Here is a 17,731-nt window from a genome sequence, read left to right on the forward strand (position 1 = left end):
ATCAAGAATTCCAGACCTTTTTCTCTAGAAGATCTAGAGCCAGAAGGTGAAGATCATCATGACACCAACGAGACCTGCTGCCATTCCCGCGATTTCATTGGAACCCGAGACAGCGCTTTTCTTAGATTCCGTAGGTTCCGCTGCGTGATCCCCGGCAGTGGCGGAAGGAACCTGGGAATAAGTGCTTCCCGTCAAGGTAGCACCCAGAGTTGGAACAGCGACATTGCCGTCCACGAGCCAGCCACCTGAAGTAGACTTGGGGCACTCGCGGGTCGAAGCACTCTTGGCATCGTAGTCGGACCGGGCGACTCCGGTAGGATTGGCGGCCTTCCACTGAGTCTTCAGGTTTTCGAAGTCGGGAGATTTGGGTGTTGGCTTTCCCTTCCGGGTGTAGCCGCCGCCGATGTTGGCACCGGTGGCGGTGGGGTCGACCTGGGGACCGTACGAGATCAGTCCGTAGTTGTTTTCCTCCTGGATCCACTCATAGATAATGGCACCGGACCAGCTCTTAACCATGTCCGGTCCGAAGATCGCAGCTTGATCCTCAAAGAGGCGAGGGCCGGGGACGTTGCACCCAGTCTCGGAGAAGAAGATGGGGACGGGGAAGTTGCTGGCGTTGACCTGGAGATTGGCGTATCCAGAAGTCTGGTAGTTGGCCGGGTCACACCACTCGTACGAGTTCAAGCCAAAGAAGTCGACGTTCTCCGACGCGTTGCCACCGCAAGTCAGATAGTCCTGGAGCATAGGCCGCAGCTCGGCAATATCGGCTGCGGAATAGCCTATAGGAATGTTGCGGTAGCCTTTGGCGTCTCGGTGGGCCTTGGTGTCCCGAGCCGCAGCCTTGATGAAGGGAGCAGCCAAGGACTGATTGGCCCGTGCAATGATCTCGTTTCCAACATAGAGGCCCAGCAAGTTATCGTACTTATGGAATGTGTCCATGACCTTGGTGTACGCATCCAGCTGGGTCTTGTTCCAAAATGTGTTTTCCTACATGGCCATGGTAAGTCACATGCCGATCCAAGTGAAAGGGGAAGGAAACCTACAGGCAGAACATAGCTGTGGAAGGTATCCATGTCGACAGTAGCGTAGATACCAGCGTCAGCGAAAGCAGCCATGCAGCCATCATGGTCAGCGTCGGGGTCTACATGGTAGACACGAATGGTGTTGGCGCCAAGCGTCTGCATCAGGGCGGCATCTTGTTGGCATTGCTCAGTGTCCACTAATGGGTCGTCTATAAGTTGAGATAAGGGTTAGAGTTGCTTCGGGTATATGCGAAGAAGGCTCGTTAGAAAGACGAACCTGGGGTCAGCTGGTATGCAATGCCTATGGTCCAGGTTAGTCATGCCACTCATGCATTATTATCAAGTGGATTGGCAAACGTACCCTTCATAAAGAATTGCTTGCCATTCTTGTCGAAGAACTTGCTGCCGATGGCCTCGATGGTAGGTAGGTTTGCACTGACCGCCGCGGTGCTCAGAGCGGCGGCGCCAACCAGAATTGAAGAGCGCATGTCGATGGAAGCGAGGTCTGCCAAAGCCAGAGAGAAATCTAGACCAAGTATTCCCACTAATCCAAGCTTTGCCAATGCTTCCAAAGAAAGCAACTAAGTAGACTGGTTCGTTTCCAAGCTGAAGTCGAAGCTTGATCCACGCCAAGTGCCCAAAGCCAAGAAAGCGCAAGCTTTAGCTAATATACAGCTTCGGAGGAGTTGGCCGTCCAGCGCAGTGCTTGTTCAAGTCGAGAACTTGCTCGAGATCCGATTATAGTCAATATCAAGACAAGAAAAGAGCCAGTGTCGTGATTTGCTGCTTGCTGTGGTGCTCAATGTTTACTTCTCAACAAAACGATCGTGGGTCGAGACGACAGGTGGGACGGCGAAACGAAAGTAGGTGAGAGGGTTGGACAACGGCAAGGCAACGAAGGAACTGCTGATCAGTGCTTGCTTGAGTAAACGAAGGAATCTGAGCAGAACGGCCTGCTAAAGATTGGCACGATGCACGGATGGGTGGAGAGAGAGGGAAAGAGAAGAAATAGGAAAGCACTCAAAGTCCCAAGAGTGGAAAGAGTTTGGGACGGGGGAGGGGGACAAGGGAGGAAGTGTATAGATTCAAATGGCCTGGTGTAGTTGCACCATCATCTCATTATCCCGTCTGGTGTGCCAATTCGCGTGTGTTGCCAAGATCCCAAACACAACATTAGACCGCAATCCTCTTCTTTTCTTTGTCCATCCAGGGGGATAGATGTCGATATGCTAGCTACATGGCTAGCTATCGGGGACAGGCAAGCTTCCCTGCTTTGCGGACTCGAAACAAAAAACTGCATGGTTGGAAGTCGACGTGATAGGCCCTTGAGGCTCGCAGGACTGGTAGCTCCGGGCCTGCTGCCCATCCCATGTGTGTGGGACCACCCGCAAACCTCTGCTTTAGCTGGATTTAGCTTACGCTGAACTGCATGGAGATCATCGATCCTCCATCGGCAGGGGTATGGGAATGTTGGTAAAGTCTGGCTCGCTCTATTATTCGTTGAGTGAGTCTTTTATTGCTTCTCTTCGTGTAAGCGACCACTGTCAACCGTGCCTTGATAGCCGGGCCATGCATTGGGCATATCTTCCGCCTTGAAACACGATACCTGCCAATCGGTTGTGGGCAGGAAGGCATATGTCATTTCAACTGTAGGGTGGGAGCTACAGCCGAATCTTAACTTTCTGCACACCAGACACATACATAGTTAAGCATCAGTCTTCGATCATACGTAGCCTGAAATAGTAAACATGGGTTGTTTACTTTCGACTGATGACCTGTCTGAGGTAGTCATTCTGTCTCGGATCCATCCCCTCATGCGACACATAACTCTTGGTCCTTTCATTTGGAAATATGATGCAATGGACCGGAGTATGACAGCGAGAAAAGGAAATTTCTGTTTGGCCTCAATTGATATGAAGAAGCTCGTCGACGTAGCTCCACCACCGCCAGGATGGTGGCTGTAGCCGGCGCCCAGCCCAAACAGCTAAGCTCACGAACCCCACGGGGGGCTAATCCGTAGTTCGTCTGTGGTTTTTCCACAAAAATCTGGACATCTTTGTTAGCTCAACTTCTTGTCTCAAAAAGCAGAACATGGTTCTGGACAGGAGAAAGACGCAAACACCCCAAATTATCCAGAACTTAGCCATCCACGGTGCGGCATTTCGCACGGTGACGCAAGTCCTGGTTTTTTGACAGGTTTCAGATTGACGCACCCAGCTCTCGCTCCAATCCAATCCAATCGTTAAGGATTGGAGGGTAACCAGCTCTTACCATGTAACCACGTCAATGCAACACTGCAGCGCGGGGAATTCTATAGCGAATCAGACCCCCTTGATACTCGACATCCCTTCTGCCCTCTTTACCATCTTTCATGATCTAATGTGTAAACGTACCCCCTTTTCCATTGGCCAGTCGGACAGACGCCATCTAGGCCATGGTCTCGCAAAAGCCGAGTCGAGCTACGTTTGTCCGTCGCCAACCGTTTGTGAACTAGAACATGCAACAGGTTTCCGAAAGAACCGAGACTGCAGAATTACCTAATTTAGAGGACGGGCACAACGCCAAAGACAAAAAAGAACACGAGGTGACACAAGAAGGCACGTCACCCTACTGGTCCGTTGTCTCTCTTGACAGGTAGTCTACGCCTGTAGTTTCTAACGGCGTTGGAAACAAACCGTTCCAGGTACAAGCGGCATTAGGTGAAGACATGCTCGGTTCCTGAATTCTACGTCGGTTAACAGCATGTAGTATTTTTCAAGTGCATTTGCTTATTTGGCTCTTTGATATCTTGATCATGCTGTATCTAGCCTCTCTCATTGGAATCATTCATCCTGTCTGCCAATTGGCATCCCCCATGATAACCGACTTTGCCGCCGGTCGTCAAGTTATTGTGTGACTTATCTATCTTCGCCCAAATAGCTCGTTCTCAAGCAACGCTGGGTACTTTTCGAGTCTCATTCTATATTTATATATGTATAGCTCCACGCCCCCATTGTCAGTAGCCGACAATGTCAATTAGAACTACTAGGTCTCTGCAGAGGACCCCATGCAGTCAGCTTCCCTCTATCCATGCTATTCCAGAGACGGAGATAGGAAGGAAAAGAAGAAAGGGAAAGCTCAAGTACCTGCATAGGCAGGAGCCTGCCAATTTCTCACCTTGTTGACTCGGATGTTCTGGATAGCCTCGAACCCGCTCAGGGTCGGACTATCGCGACCCTTTTCGCCACCTCCTCTGCTGCTGGTTTGCTTGTATTGTTCGAGTATAGTTGTATTATTGTCATTGGCCTTCTTCGAGGTCACAGCAGCAGCAGAAGCAGCAATCGCAGGGCTGCTGCTACCGACCATGCTTGGACGCTTGCCGATGATGACGGGCGGGTTGTACTGGAATCCTCCATCATCTTCATCAGCAACCGCCGAGGTGTTGTTGGTATTGTTGCTATCCCTGCCGCTTATGCGTAGGCCGCTCATACCATACTCTAACCCACCGCCGCCGTCGCCGTACTGGTGCACACAATGTGGTTCGTTGACGCCGCTCTCGCGCAGGACCTTGTACGTCTCCTGCACGACTTCCAGCGCCGTAGGGCGGTCCTGAGGCGCGACCGAGAGCATGCGCGCTACCACCTTGCACAGGGGTGCGACGCCGCGGAACACGGCGTCCTTCCCTTTTTCTTGTCGGCCTCTTTGGCGAGGCCCGCCATCCAGGACTCCACTTGGCCGAGGTTCTTGTGGAAGGATGAGTCCGGCACGGCGCCGCCGCGCCCGGGCATCTTGTGCTTGGCGGCCCGGTGCGAGGCGAAGGAGCGAGTCGGCCGCTTCATCTGCAGGCTGAGCAGCTCGAGTATGACACAGCCGAGGGAGAAGATGTCGGCGGCCTGCGGGTTCAGGTTCGGCGTGGGTGTGTGAAACACCGACATGGGGGGTATTGTTAGATGGCTCGGAGCCATGCCTGGGGATCGAGAAGGTGTACTCATCCGGAGGGCTTGAAGGGGGTGAGTTAAGCACCGCTCTCCTTTGCATGTTCGTGACACCAACCGGCGGTCGAAACCATTGCTCTGGGGCTGCATATATGTACGACTCCTTGTCGAAGGCCGCCTTGTCGGACGAATTCGCCAACGTTTCGGCGCTGAGGCGCGAGAGGTCTGTAAAGAAGATATGATGTTTCGAGTTGAACAACACCGTTGACGGTTTGATCTGTCCGTGTGCCCAGCCACGGTTGTGGAGGTAACACAGAGTATCGACAAGGCAATGGATCCAGTTCATGACGTAGACTCTCCTATCCTGCTTCGACAAGGCCTTCAAGGGGGCTGGCAAGGCTCCCAGGATGGTTTTCAGGTTATAATCGCTAGCTGGGGTGAACAGAACGTACCCAAAGCCTTGGTGGGTATAAGATGCAAAATAGGAGACAAGGTGGTTGTTTTGTATATGTTTTGTATAGTTGACCTCCCACAGGAAATCTTCTTCGGACAGCATGCCCGGGGCCGGCCCCACGGGGATACGGCGTCTCGACAGAATCTCACCCGGATAATTGGGCAGCTCGACTTTGTCCACCGAGTGATTCTGGCTCAGGCCAGCAACTGGCCGTTTGTCCAAGATATCAAGAGGGATGACTTCATCATCGCTATACGCACAGTAGCCCCCCTTCTCTAGGGTTCTAATTAGGTAATGGAACTGCCGGTAGTAAAACCTCCGGTCTATCTTGCCATTCCGCGTGGCCGTCAACGCCAGGCGTTCGATTTGGTCCAGGGCTATGGGAAGGTCGTCGTCGTCCCAGGAATCGTCCACGATATTGAAGATTTGGTCCGGGGCGCCGAGGTCGACCAGAATCAAGAAGATGCGCGGGGCCTTCGCGCGGATCCATTCCCAGTAGGTGCCGTCGGTCAGGCCGTCGCCGAAGCCCAGCGCCCGGTCTAGCTTCTGGATCTCATCGGGCAAGAGCTGGTCGCAGACGAACTGCCAAGTGACAGTTGCTTCGATCCGCGTGGCGTCCCACCACATCACTACCAGCGACCGGCGTGAGAGATGACCATGCAAAGGATAGGACACCAAAGCACGTGCAGGCTGCTAATAATATATAATATATCAGATTGAAATACTAGTGTTGATGGCAAAGACCAGGTACAGATCAATGCCTGGAATAGTCTTGTCTGGAAGAACAGCGAACCAGGGGGGTAGTTATGTAAGAATGAGAAAACAGGCATCAAGCAGGCTGGCTGCTGCATGCAATGGCTTGTGCTCGAAAGTGGACTGATATCACATCAGCTGAGTGATAGTGGCAGTTGGTTACCGAAAGTGCCTTATTATAGATGTTTTCTGCATTGCATAGCGGACACGAGGAAAGAAAAAGCAAGGCTGGTGGGCCAAGCTGCTGCACGCATATCAATATCAGCATGCAAATTTGGACCAAGGGGACATACCTGTGTGTTAGTCCTCGACTCCAGCGTGACAGGGACGTCTCGGAGTTTGGTTGGAGGATAGCCGTTGAAGGATGCTGGCACCAAGGCTGTTCGAGTATCTCCATTGGGTGAGCTATCGTTTTATTGTTTTACTGACTGCTGTGCCGCGCTCTATCACCATCATTCCTACCGGAAGCGCAGGAAATAGGAAAGCTTGCATTGTATCTATGCAAATGTCGAGATTACGCCGTGAAGGTGATTGGCTGAGGGGGGTCATAGATAAGGGATCTCTGGGCGCGCCGGGGGCGGTTTTGCTGCATCACCTTCACCATCGACCCCAGATCATGCCACGCCACAGACGCGGGATGGAACATTGAACGCAAGAGAACCACCTCTCTTGATTCCAGCAACCCTCCGATTTTTGTGATAGTTCACACTAAAAAGGAACTGCAAGTATGTATCGGGCCACTTGACAAGAGACAGCCAGTAGAGATTATCAGACGGGCAGGCAAAGCATTACATGGGGGTTGGCCCCCCACGTATCGAAACCATTCGTTTCAGTGCTCCGCGCGGCCTCCCTTGAGTCGACCATAGGCAGCCAGAACGATACCACGAAGTCCTCCATTAATTTCAATAGTGTTGCCGGCCCGAAATTCGGTTTACGAGATCCAATACTAGGGTACTTTTAGAAGGTGAAGCGCGTCCAAGGCATAACAGCTTGAATGCAGCTACCCTATCTCTCGGTAACACAATGCGGGCAAGGTGGTGACAGTACTCAGCCTGCAATCGGTTGCGTCCTGGGCCCTGGTGCCTAAAGGCCAGCGTTCATGTAGTATCAATACACCGAAAGTGTCTAGGTGGTGTATATGATTTTATGTACCTGATTCCGCTGTGGCTAAAAGAAGCCCAAAAGGGGCCCGCGGTGATGCCGAAACGCCTCTCGTGGGTTGTATGCATGTTCGCACATATAATACATTTCAAGCGTCAATTAATTTCACAGCCACAGCGGCATCTGCATGGTAATGTCAGCTCATGCGCGTAAACGAAACATTCGCTGTACATAGGAACGTGCGTTCGGCTCTCTTTTTTATGTACGCGCCTGCTTATACTCATGTCCAGTGTAGTTGATATCAATACGGTAGACAATGTCTACACCACCTCGTTGCTTCAGGTTTCTTCGTTGGTGCTGCCCGTCACGTTGCCGGTCCGGAGGATGTTGGAAATCCCTCCGGGTGACAGTGTGTGAAGTACTTTTGGGCTGATGGTTTGTGAAGCCCTGGCTGAGGTGAACTCAAACTCAGGGGGGATCTTGTCTTCGAATCCCTCGTCCTCGGGCCCGTGGTCGTAGAATATATGGTTTAATGAGAGCTTCTCTTACGGCAGGAGCTTACAGCAGAAGCGTGATCATCTGGCCGAATGTCCCATATGTAGAATGAATGAGCGGATCGATATATATGACGATCAAGCCTCTGATTGGATGGAAGGCAACCCGATGGAAGGGAACCCGATCCTTGTCGCCCTGAGCTGAATCCAACATGCCTCTTCTTGCTGTCCATATGGACTCCAGAGTAGATGTCCACCAAGTACGCCAACCAAACTCGTCTGCTATTGCACCTGGGCTCGTTTCGGTCATGAACACGAGCATAGACGTGTGTCCTGTATATCTATTAGATCACCCCACGCGCGTAGGGGATATTGCCATCAAGACGACCCCCAATCCATGCCACCCCATCGTACCCTGTATTTATTTAACATCCGATAACAACCCCAGATCCAGCTCGGTGAACGAGGATGTCGAAAATGGCTCACAGATAGCTGGGATCATGTGATTAGAAGAACTGCAAGGGATGGCAAATGTGAAGTCTGTTTGGTTCGATAACACGGCCGTGGATTCAATTATCATCTGATGCTGTTTGCTCTATAAGCCCCATGTAATGCAGGGGTTAGTTTATCATCCCACTAAATCTCAGTCCTCCCAAAGAGGTACTGGCTGGCTGCCTGTCTTATCATACATCTGTTTCTCTCCTTCCCAAAATGGCGGGCCACTCCTAGATTTCATCCTAAGGGTTGATCAGCGGCGCCTTCTCCTCGCCCGCCGCGTTGACGGTCCCCTTGCGTCCCACAAAGGTCTTCATGCCCTGGTCGATGCCGCTGATGCGCCGCGCGATCCGCTGCACGCCGACGGGCAGCACGTCGTACCAGTCGACCCAGCGGGCGTAGAGGGGCATGGCGATGTGGTCGCTGAGGCCCATGTCGATGGCGGAGATGATTTCCTTGGCCACGTCGACGGGCTCGACGACGGGCGCAATGAAGGGGTGGGGGGTCTTGACCCCGCGGAACAGGGGCGTGCTCAGCTGGCCGGGCGTCACCAGAATCGTCTTGATTTCGGGCGTCTCGTAGAGCTCGGCCGCGAGCGACTTGTGCAGCGCCGTCACGCCCGCCTTCGCCGCGGCGTAGTCCGCAAGCTGTGCCGAGCCCAGGTGGCCGATGACGCTCGAGACGGTAACGATGGTGCCGCCCGTCTCGTTGCGCAGCATGCCAGGGAGGAATTGCTTGATGGTGTAGAAGTGGCTAAGCAGGTTGGTTGAGATGCTGCGCTCGACGTCCTCGGCCTCCATATCCAGCAGCTTCTTGCCAACGACCTCGGCCGCGTTGTTGATGAGGATGGTGGGCAATCCCAGGTCGCGCTCGATGTCGGCCGCGACCTTGGCGATCTGCGCCTTGTCCGAGACGTCGCACTTGTAGTAGGTGATACCGCGGGCATCGGTGGCCTCGAGGTCGGCCTTGTCCAGCACCGCGACGGTGGCGCCGCGCATGCCGTAAACCTCGGCAATGAGCAGGCCCAGGCCGCTGGCGCCGCCCGTGATGACGATGACGTCCTCGCTCAGGTCGACCTCGCGCGGCATGCCATAGGCGATCTTGTGGCTCAGCATGTTGCTCATCCAGAACATAGTGACGGCGAAGGCCCAGGCGATGGTGACGCGCATGGGCGTGGCGTCGAGTTCCATGTGCTCGGCGCGGAAGCACAGCGGGATCAGCCAGGCGATGAAGGGGTGGAAGATGGTGACATTGAGGACCTTGAGGAGGACGTCGATGGTGATCGGGGCGAACCACGAGTCGCGCATGGTCGGTCGTCTGGGAGGGTGATCCATGGTTGTCGGCTAGGATCAGAGGGTATATACTAGAGATAGACAATTATAGGCGAATATGTTAACTTGGATTAGATAGATGGATTTGCCGACCAGCAGGCAATTGGGTTTCTGGAGAACCGACGGAAAAGAAGAAGGTAATGACTGTCCCTGTACGTCGCCAGCGAAATCTAGTAAGTAAACTGGAAAGGAGGGACGATGATGAGACCACATTCGTCGTGTTGTCCGGATTCCTTAAAAAAAGCTGTCGGGCCAGCAAGTCAAGTCGTTCGCCGATCCCCGCCGGTGGGAATCGGAGGGTTGTGAAACGCGTGGCCTGAGCCCTCGAGCCTGGCGACCCCCTGGAACGTTTCAACGCCCCCACCAATGGCGGGCCCTACCGCTGAGCCAGGGGGGCTACGGGGGTTTTCAGCTCCCTAAACAGCTGTTAAACGCCCCAATCCAGCGTCTTACCTCTCACCATAAATCCATTCACATGTGAATGTTTATATAGCCAACAACTAATAATATTGAACAAATTAACTTAGGTGATATATATATATTTACACATTCGCCGCCTTGATGCACCTCGCGCCATCATTGCTGGAAGCGGCGGGTCCGTTGGAGATCTTGACAGCCGTCGTGCCGTTGGCCGGGAGCGGGAACTTCCAGATCTCGCCGCTGTTGTTCTCGGAACCATAAAGGAAGCCGTCGTCGGAGGCGTAGACGGCGCCCCACGTGTTCTTGCCCGCGATGTTGCCGAAATCCGTAAAGAGGGTCCACGTCTTGGTGTTCCGGTCGAACCGCTGCAGGTACGTGTTGAGGCTGGCCGTGAGGCCGCTGGGGTTGTACGCGAGGCCCCAGAGGTAGTTGCCGCCCCCCGGCACGTACGCCCAGTCGATCTGCGAGTACTGGGGGCTCGCCGTGCCGTTCGCCAGCGTCCGCCCGAACGTCGCCGACCCGGGCTTCAGGTCCACCTGCACCCACTGCTTGCCGCTCGCCGTCGCCCAGTACTGGTTGTTCTCGTCCACGTCGCCCGCGTTCAGGCTGACTGTCACGTTGAGCGAGCCCAGGATCGTACTGTCGCCCGTCGCCGCGATGCGGATCAGGTTCGTGCTGGCACCCTGCCCAATGGCGCCGTAGAGGAAGTTGTCGCCAACGTTGTACCCCATAGCATTGATGCCGCGCACTCCGTCGCCAACGGGACTCTTGATCAGAGTAGAGGCGCCTGTCGTGATATTGACTCGATAGAGGGACACGTTTTGTATCAGGTAGCCCGAAGGATCACAATCTAGCGTTGGAAGCGGAGTTTGCACAATCACTGTACCTGGCGCTGTTCCGCTGGGCGGTACGGTTGTGGTAGTAGCCGAGCCGATTTTCCCCGTTCCTGTGTATTGCGCTGTTGTGGTAACATATCCTGTCGGTTGCTGTATGATCACTGATTCGAATACTAGTATTAGCGATTTCGAACACGATGCAACGGCATTTACGTGGGAAACCTACCTATACCAGCAGCTGTACCGCTGGGGGAAATCGTTGTGGTGGTTATAACAGTACCGCTGTATTGTCTATAATTTACGAGTAAGTATACATACATCTTAGTTCGGAACATCACTTACGTGGTCACTGTAGTATAGCTTGGTGAAACTGTTGCTGAGCTTCTGCTAGAAGACATAGTTGAAGAAACAGAAAATATAGTAGAAGAGGCCGATACAGAGGATACCGTTGTAACCGTACCCAAGGATGTTGAGGACATCGTGGATGATAGCAGGCTGTTTAGTGTCGATGATGGAACTATGCTGCTACTGGCTAGAGATGTTGATGATGTAGCAATATTTGTGCTGCTGATACTGGCGGTCCCCGAGGTGCTGGGATTGGAAACAGTAGTCGTGCTAACAACTATGCTGGTACTGCCAACAGTCGCCGTAGTCGACGTTGTGCCGGCTGATATACCAGTAGTAACAGATACTGAAGACGCTGTGAAACTCGTGATAGAACTGCTTGGCAGACTCTGAATAGTGCTTGAGGAAGAGGTTACGGTCGCGCTAGGGGTAGAACCTCCCTGGGTGACTGAGCTGACAGCACTGCTGATAGTGCTACTGCTCGTGACACCCTCTGTATTGATCGCTGTGCTGGTGCCGCCACTGCCTACTTCAGTTGAAGTTGGAAGTATTGCCGAGCTGGTACTGGTCCCTTTATCTGTATTTACTGAGGAAGCAGTGTCACTGCTTTGAACATTGCTCACAGAGGTGGTGGGACTTGAAGCAATATTGGTCTCTGTACCACTCCCGGTAGAACTAGAACCAAGACTTAAACTGCTTGCGGTTGTAGATACCGATAAGCCAGGAGTGACACCTATCGAGGACGATTCACTTTCACTCGGTTGATCCCCCTGGGTTGTGCTTGAGGTATCCAGCGCAGAAGTTATAGAAGATCCAGAGGTGGGTGTCTCCGTGGCGATGGCACTAGTATCAGTACTGCCTGTTGTGGAATCTTTGGCGGTTGTCGATTGCACACCTGTAGTAGAAGATATCCCAGCTTCCGTGGGCGAGCCTGTAAGTGTGATAGGGGTAGTTGAAACTTCAGGAAATTCTAAGCTACTGGTAACGCTGTTTATCGTGGGCGAGGTGAGGATGACAGTCGATGATGAGTCTGTTCCGGAAAGCGTACTGTCCGTAACAGATTCAGTTGAGATGCTCGGCGAATTGACTGTTTCAGACGGCTCTACACTTCCAATCGCGGTGCTTGTCGTGTCATCACTTGATGCAGTGCTGCTTCTGCTACTAGCCGTGCCATCGCCGTCACTCGTTGTTTCCTCTGGGCGTCCAGTGGTCGAGATGTCATTTGCAGTTCTTGTAGTATCTGAAGAGCTAGTGTTGAGAGTTTCGGCGCCGGATTCAGCGGTGGAAGATATATTTAGCGTTGTGGTAGTCGGTTCTGAAACTGTAGCCAGTGTAGAAGACGCCTCCGGCTGCGTTGATATGGACGTGGGAGAACTCGAAGTAGAAATATTGTTGATTTCTGAAGAGATTGCGGCTGTTTCACTTGGCTGTGTAGCTGAGCCAAGAGCTGCACTGCTGGAATCTTCAAGTCGACTGGTCAGGACCTCGTTTGACGTTGTTGTGTCCGAAATAATTGGCACTGTTCCTGGGTCATCCGAGGATAGCCCTGGAGTTACCGAGGGACCGCTGCTCCCAGCAGAACCTGAGGCTGACAACTTGGAACCCGTGATAGACTCAATACTAGTTTCACCGAAAGTGGAATCGGAGCTGGGTGTGATGATGCCTGAAGTACTTGACGCTGTTATCAATGGGGTCGTGCTGACCGAACCTGAGCTCGATTGGATCGGCCCAGATGAATCGTCGGTAACTGTTATTGAAGTTGTCGAATAATCCGAAGACGAGGCAGCTGCCCCTGTGTTTTCATTGGAGGTGGCACTTGGAGTGGTACTAGACGGGATACCGGTGTTGGTGGCCGAGGAGGAAGTAGTACTCCCCGTCATCACAGGCTCTGACGAGGCTCCAACTGCAGGTGTGGTAGATGAAATTCTTGAGCTCGCTACATCCTCATCTGTTCTACTAGTAGAACTAATACCTGATCCTGGTGTTTCTTCCACCGAGTTGAAAGTCGATGGATTGATGAGAGACGGCGAACTCGTTGACGTAACCGAAGCTCCAGTCGGATCGCCGGAACCAGTCGAATCAAATGTAATTGTAGTACTTGACAAACCATCTGTCTTGGGCGTATCGGTACCTCCATCTGCAGTAAACTGAGGCTCTGAATTGCTTTTTGACCCATTCGATGACCCATTGTCGGTTGGACTGGAGGATAAGGTGGCTTGAGAACTGATATCTGGCGCAACCAGGGTGCCATTTTGGCATTCATTGGCTGGACTCAGTTAGCATAGGACAAATCGATAAGAAAAGGGGTATAATCCACCTGTATAAACAACCAGGTTGATAAAGGTACAGTTGTCCGGTCCTGGGTTTTCGGTGAACAGCCCATATACTGCACCGCTCTGTAGTTGACAGAACCGTGCTGATCCGCCGTAAAACGCAGTATTATTCCAAAACAGCACGCGACCTATGACAGCGAAAGTGGTCGAAATCGACCCACCAGGGTAGTCGGAGAGGTTGATGTAGTCTACCCCAGGATCAACCGATAACGGCCTTTGACGACTTACTAGCTGGCCGTTGCCTTGCCTGAACAGCGTAGCGCTGCTGCATGTATCGGGGTTTTGGTAGTTCTCGTCTCCAACGAAACCCGAAGTGTCATCACGCTTCCAATACGAAGATCTCCGGGCAAGAGTGCCATTGTTAGCTTCTGCGCTGAACTCTATACTTAACAGCACTGTTGATATAGTCGAGCTGGATGCGCGGCTTGACGTGGTTGAAGTGCTTCTGTCATCCGTACCAGCCGGAATCGAAGCTGCCGAAGTAATGCTGGAAGGTAAGCCAGTGACTATGGTAGGCGTATACAAGGCTGTAACTGAGCCAGGTAGATTGCCATTGGTGGTCCCAGTGCGTGGTGTTTGCGGTTGCTCAACTGATTGTAAGGTACTAGCAGCAGACGTACTTGGAAAAGGGGAAGAGGGCCCGGAGTCAGTAGTCATCCCCGCCCCTGACTCTAAGGGGGAGCTTTCACGTCGTGAATTTGGCCCTGTTTTCTCTGGAGCGGTGGACTCTGGGGGATCTAAGACTGCATCAGGGCCACTTCCTGCTGCAGAAATAGTCGTATCCGAGATCTCGTTGGCTGATTCGGACATTCCAGGGAGTGAAATACTCGAAGACAGCTCCCGGTTTGGCTGTTCTGTAATTCGACCTCCGGATTCTCCAGAACCAGCAGTGTTGGGCTTCAACCCCGACGACTCCTCAATTGATAGAGTCCCAAGTGGGAGGGTTTCTGCACCACCGGGGCTCATGTCGCTAGCGGTCTTGTCGTCGGTGATCGAAAGGCCTGGCATCGTATCTGAGTTCGATATAGTGCCCTTAACGCCAGGGACACCCTCTACTAAGGTAGTGTTAGTGTCTGACATTATCGTAATTAGCATCGTTGTTACATAGGTGTAACAGACTGATCGAGGCTGTAGATCAGCCCTTTGCCGGGCATAACGGAGATGCAGCTCTGATCCTGAATTTGCTATGGCCGTTGCCCTGCAAGCAGACCAAAGCAACGAAACGATTACCAGGCCACTCCATGCCATTGTGTCTAGCCATCGAGCTCACGAAAGAGTGAGAAACTGATAAGGATAGGTAGCCTCAAGCTCTTCTAATCAGCAGAGCATATATACTACCTTGACCCTAACCGCTCTCTTTGCTATTACGCTGAGAACGGCAGACGGTGGTCTTGGCAATATTCCAACCACCGCATCTTGCCATATCTTGGATAGCCTGAGATGGCATTCCTCATCCCGCATCGCAGTTTACATGGTAGATCATTGCCTGGGTCGTCAGAGACATTGACTCTGTAGTGGCATCATCCGTGAGGTAGCCTGAGACATGGGCCTGCGGGTGCCGCCGCGTTAGCCGTCACGATGCCAGACCTGGATGTGAAACATATTTAAGCTTCATCGGAATGCAACAGTACGCTTGCGGTTGGCCCAAGACAAAAAACATGAGATCTGCCGATCTACACGATGAAAGTTAATACATATTATTGCTCGGACGACAGGTTATCGTCAAAACAATTTGGATTGGTCAACGCATGTGAGAAGAACACCGGTGCTTTTGTTCGGCCTTATCTTTTGCTCAATCCCACTTTCTGCTGCATAATGGCGGCGGCTCAGGGCGGAGGGCGGCAGTCACGACGTGTAATACGACGTCTTGGCAACCGCTAGAAACAACCTTCCTATCTCAGCAAGAGCGAGCGGACCTTTTTTGGTAACTTGTCACAAAGACAACAAGCAGATGGTGACCTTCTTCAATGGATCTCTCGACATCATATCCTCCGTCTTGGCAAATACGACTTGGGCCGGTCTTGAATGTTTGCAAATGGAAGGACGTTAAACTGGCTGGAAGCTGGTTCTTGAAAGCGAGATAATGCAAGGCCACTACACCCCGCATAATCTCCCCCCTCCTCCCTGAGTGAGCATCTCGGCAAACAGTGCCCGTTAAGCTGGTGCATTCAGCTACCATTTTGGGCATCAATCCTGTCGCGACGGGGCTTCTGATTGGCCACAGCAGCTGGGAGTTGGGGAGGTTCGTGTACGTACATGCATCGAATGTACATATGGAAGAGCGAGACAACCTGCGAAATCGTGACCAGGACCCCCTGATCTGCGCACACACAGCAAAGACTCCAGCCCGGAACTCGCGTGCCTGGACCATAAGACGACTTGAAGAAAGTCGGGTGCCTGTATCGAGAATGCAACACTCGAGCTGCCGAAAAGGCTGGCCTGTCGATGCGCGATATCCGTCCATTGAGCCGGTCGTAGTGCATGAACGGGCCTTAATTGCGATAGGCAGCCGAGCTGGCAGACCAGACCAGCATACGCGATGTGCCCACACCAGAGCTTGGTCGCCTCCATCCAATAGCTCCAACTTCCCAACTTCCCGAATCGGCAATCGTGAGCCAGTCGCTATACTGTACCGAGTAGACTAAGACACCATCCCACTTTCCCTCCTGCATCATCACGAGAGATGCATCTGGACGACGGTGTCTGGCTGGCTTATAAAAGGCCGGCCTCTCGCCCCGATAGTCTCATCATGTAGTAGGCCTTCTTTCGCTCGGTAGCTTGTGCACGATATCCCCTTCGCTACTTTACTTCAAGTACAATCCTACCAACAAGATGGTTCGCTCTCTCCTTGTCGCGGCCCTGGCCGCTTCAGCCACTACTGCTCTCTCCGTGGGCCGACGAGAAGTCACCCAAGAGCAGTACACCATCGAGCTCGCACCGGGCGAGACCAGAGTCGTCACAGAAGCCGAGAAATGGGAGCTGAAGGCTGTACGTATAATGACACCCACCGTCGAGTGCCCAAAATTTGGAAGCCAGCAAACTGACTATTTGTAAACAGGAAGGCAAGAAGTTCTTCGACATCACCGAGTACCCGGAACTCGCCGAACTCGCGGCCCAGCCCAAGGCCCTCGTCAAGAGCGCGGCCGTTACCTTCCCCACGTCCATGGCGCAGACGACCAAGGTCAAGGCCATTCTGAGCAAGCTGGACAAGTCGCTCATACGCACCAAGTTGCAGACCTTCTCAGACTTCCACAACCGCTACTACAAGTCCAGCTATGGCAAGCAGTCATCCGAGTGGCTGCTGAGCCAGGTCAACGCCGTCATCACGGACAGCGGCGTCAAGGGGGTCACTGCCAAGGCCTTTTCGCACACGTGGGGCCAGAGCAGCGTCATCGCCACCATCCCGGGCAAGAGCACCAAGACCATCGTCGTGGGCGCCCACCAGGACTCGGTCAACCAGCGCAGCCCCACCGAGGGCCGCTCCCCGGGCGCCGACGATGACGGCTCCGGGTCCATGACCACCCTCGAGGCCCTCCGCGTCCTTCTTCAGGATCCCACCATCGCCGCCGGCCAGGCCGCCAACACGCTCGAGTTCCACTGGTACAGCGCCGAGGAGGGCGGCCTGCTCGGCAGCCAGGCCATCTTCACCCAGTACTCCAAGGACAAGCGCGACGTCAAGGCCATGCTCCAGCAGGACATGACGGGCTACGTCAAGTCCGGCAGCAAGGAATCGGTCGGCGTCATCACCGACTACGTTGACACTGATCTGACCAACTTCATCAAGAAGGCCATCACCGCCGTAAGTTCTTCCTTTCCCAAACAAACCCCTGCATGGAACCAACCCCCTGGTCTATGGCCTCGAGAATCTAGGACTAACCTGCGTGCCGCTTGCTGCTAGTACTGCGACATCCCCTATGTTGAGACCAAGTGCGGCTACGCCTGCTCTGACCACGCCTCGGCCTCGCGTGCTGGATACCCTTCGGCCTTTGTCATTGAGTCTGCCTTCGAGAACACGAGCCAGCTTATCCACACCGACCGCGACACGATGGACACGGTCAACTTCGACCACGTTCTGCAGCACGCTAAAATGACCGTGGGTTTCGCTTACGAGCTGGCCTTGGCTTCAACTCTGTAGAGTGGCGAACGAATTGTTAGCTTGTTAGTTGTAGCGCGGTGGAAAGCCACAGCGAAGAACGTCTACATGAAGCAAATAAAGACAATAAATATAATTGA

At 53.2% G+C, this 17,731-nt stretch overlaps 6 protein-coding genes across 6 annotated transcripts; 2 read left to right on the forward strand and 4 right to left on the reverse strand.

Annotated features, from left to right (window-relative positions):
* Positions 1–33: 33 nt before the first annotated feature.
* On the reverse strand, positions 34–1,510 carry PG998_009853 (glycolipid anchored surface protein; the record flags this gene model as incomplete). The annotated part of the gene is made up of 4 exons (XM_066876669.1): positions 34–987; positions 1,044–1,231; positions 1,300–1,323; positions 1,384–1,510. 4 exons carry the CDS (start codon positions 1,508–1,510, stop codon positions 34–36), a joined length of 1,293 nt encoding a protein of 430 aa, XP_066728825.1.
* A 2,629-nt stretch (positions 1,511–4,139) lies between these two features.
* On the reverse strand, positions 4,140–6,017 carry PG998_009854 (protein kinase; the record flags this gene model as incomplete). Its single annotated transcript, XM_066876670.1, has 1 exon — positions 4,140–6,017. One exon carries the CDS (start codon positions 6,015–6,017, stop codon positions 4,140–4,142), a length of 1,878 nt encoding a protein of 625 aa, XP_066728826.1.
* A 2,458-nt stretch (positions 6,018–8,475) lies between these two features.
* On the reverse strand, positions 8,476–9,567 carry PG998_009855 (epidermal retinal dehydrogenase 2; the record flags this gene model as incomplete). The annotated part of the gene is made up of 1 exon (XM_066876671.1): positions 8,476–9,567. One exon carries the CDS (start codon positions 9,565–9,567, stop codon positions 8,476–8,478), a length of 1,092 nt encoding a protein of 363 aa, XP_066728827.1.
* A 539-nt stretch (positions 9,568–10,106) lies between these two features.
* PG998_009856 (agglutinin 2) lies at positions 10,107–11,299 on the reverse strand (the record flags this gene model as incomplete). The annotated part of the gene is made up of 2 exons (XM_066876672.1): positions 10,107–10,930; positions 11,281–11,299. 2 exons carry the CDS (start codon positions 11,297–11,299, stop codon positions 10,107–10,109), a joined length of 843 nt encoding a protein of 280 aa, XP_066728828.1.
* Positions 11,300–12,002: 703 nt separating this feature from the next.
* Positions 12,003–12,935, forward strand: PG998_009857 (uncharacterized protein; the record flags this gene model as incomplete). Its single annotated transcript, XM_066876673.1, has 1 exon — positions 12,003–12,935. One exon carries the CDS (start codon positions 12,003–12,005, stop codon positions 12,933–12,935), a length of 933 nt encoding a protein of 310 aa, XP_066728829.1.
* A 3,395-nt stretch (positions 12,936–16,330) lies between these two features.
* On the forward strand, positions 16,331–17,633 carry PG998_009858 (leucine aminopeptidase A; the record flags this gene model as incomplete). Its single annotated transcript, XM_066876674.1, has 3 exons — positions 16,331–16,486; positions 16,557–17,297; positions 17,397–17,633. 3 exons carry the CDS (start codon positions 16,331–16,333, stop codon positions 17,631–17,633), a joined length of 1,134 nt encoding a protein of 377 aa, XP_066728830.1.
* Positions 17,634–17,731: the final 98 nt, after the last annotated feature.

The sequence above is a fragment of the Apiospora kogelbergensis genome (genome assembly GCF_038363985.1).
Source record: "Apiospora kogelbergensis strain CBS 113332 chromosome Unknown utg000006l_segment0_segment0, whole genome shotgun sequence".
NCBI classification, from domain to species: domain Eukaryota; kingdom Fungi; phylum Ascomycota; class Sordariomycetes; order Amphisphaeriales; family Apiosporaceae; genus Apiospora; species Apiospora kogelbergensis.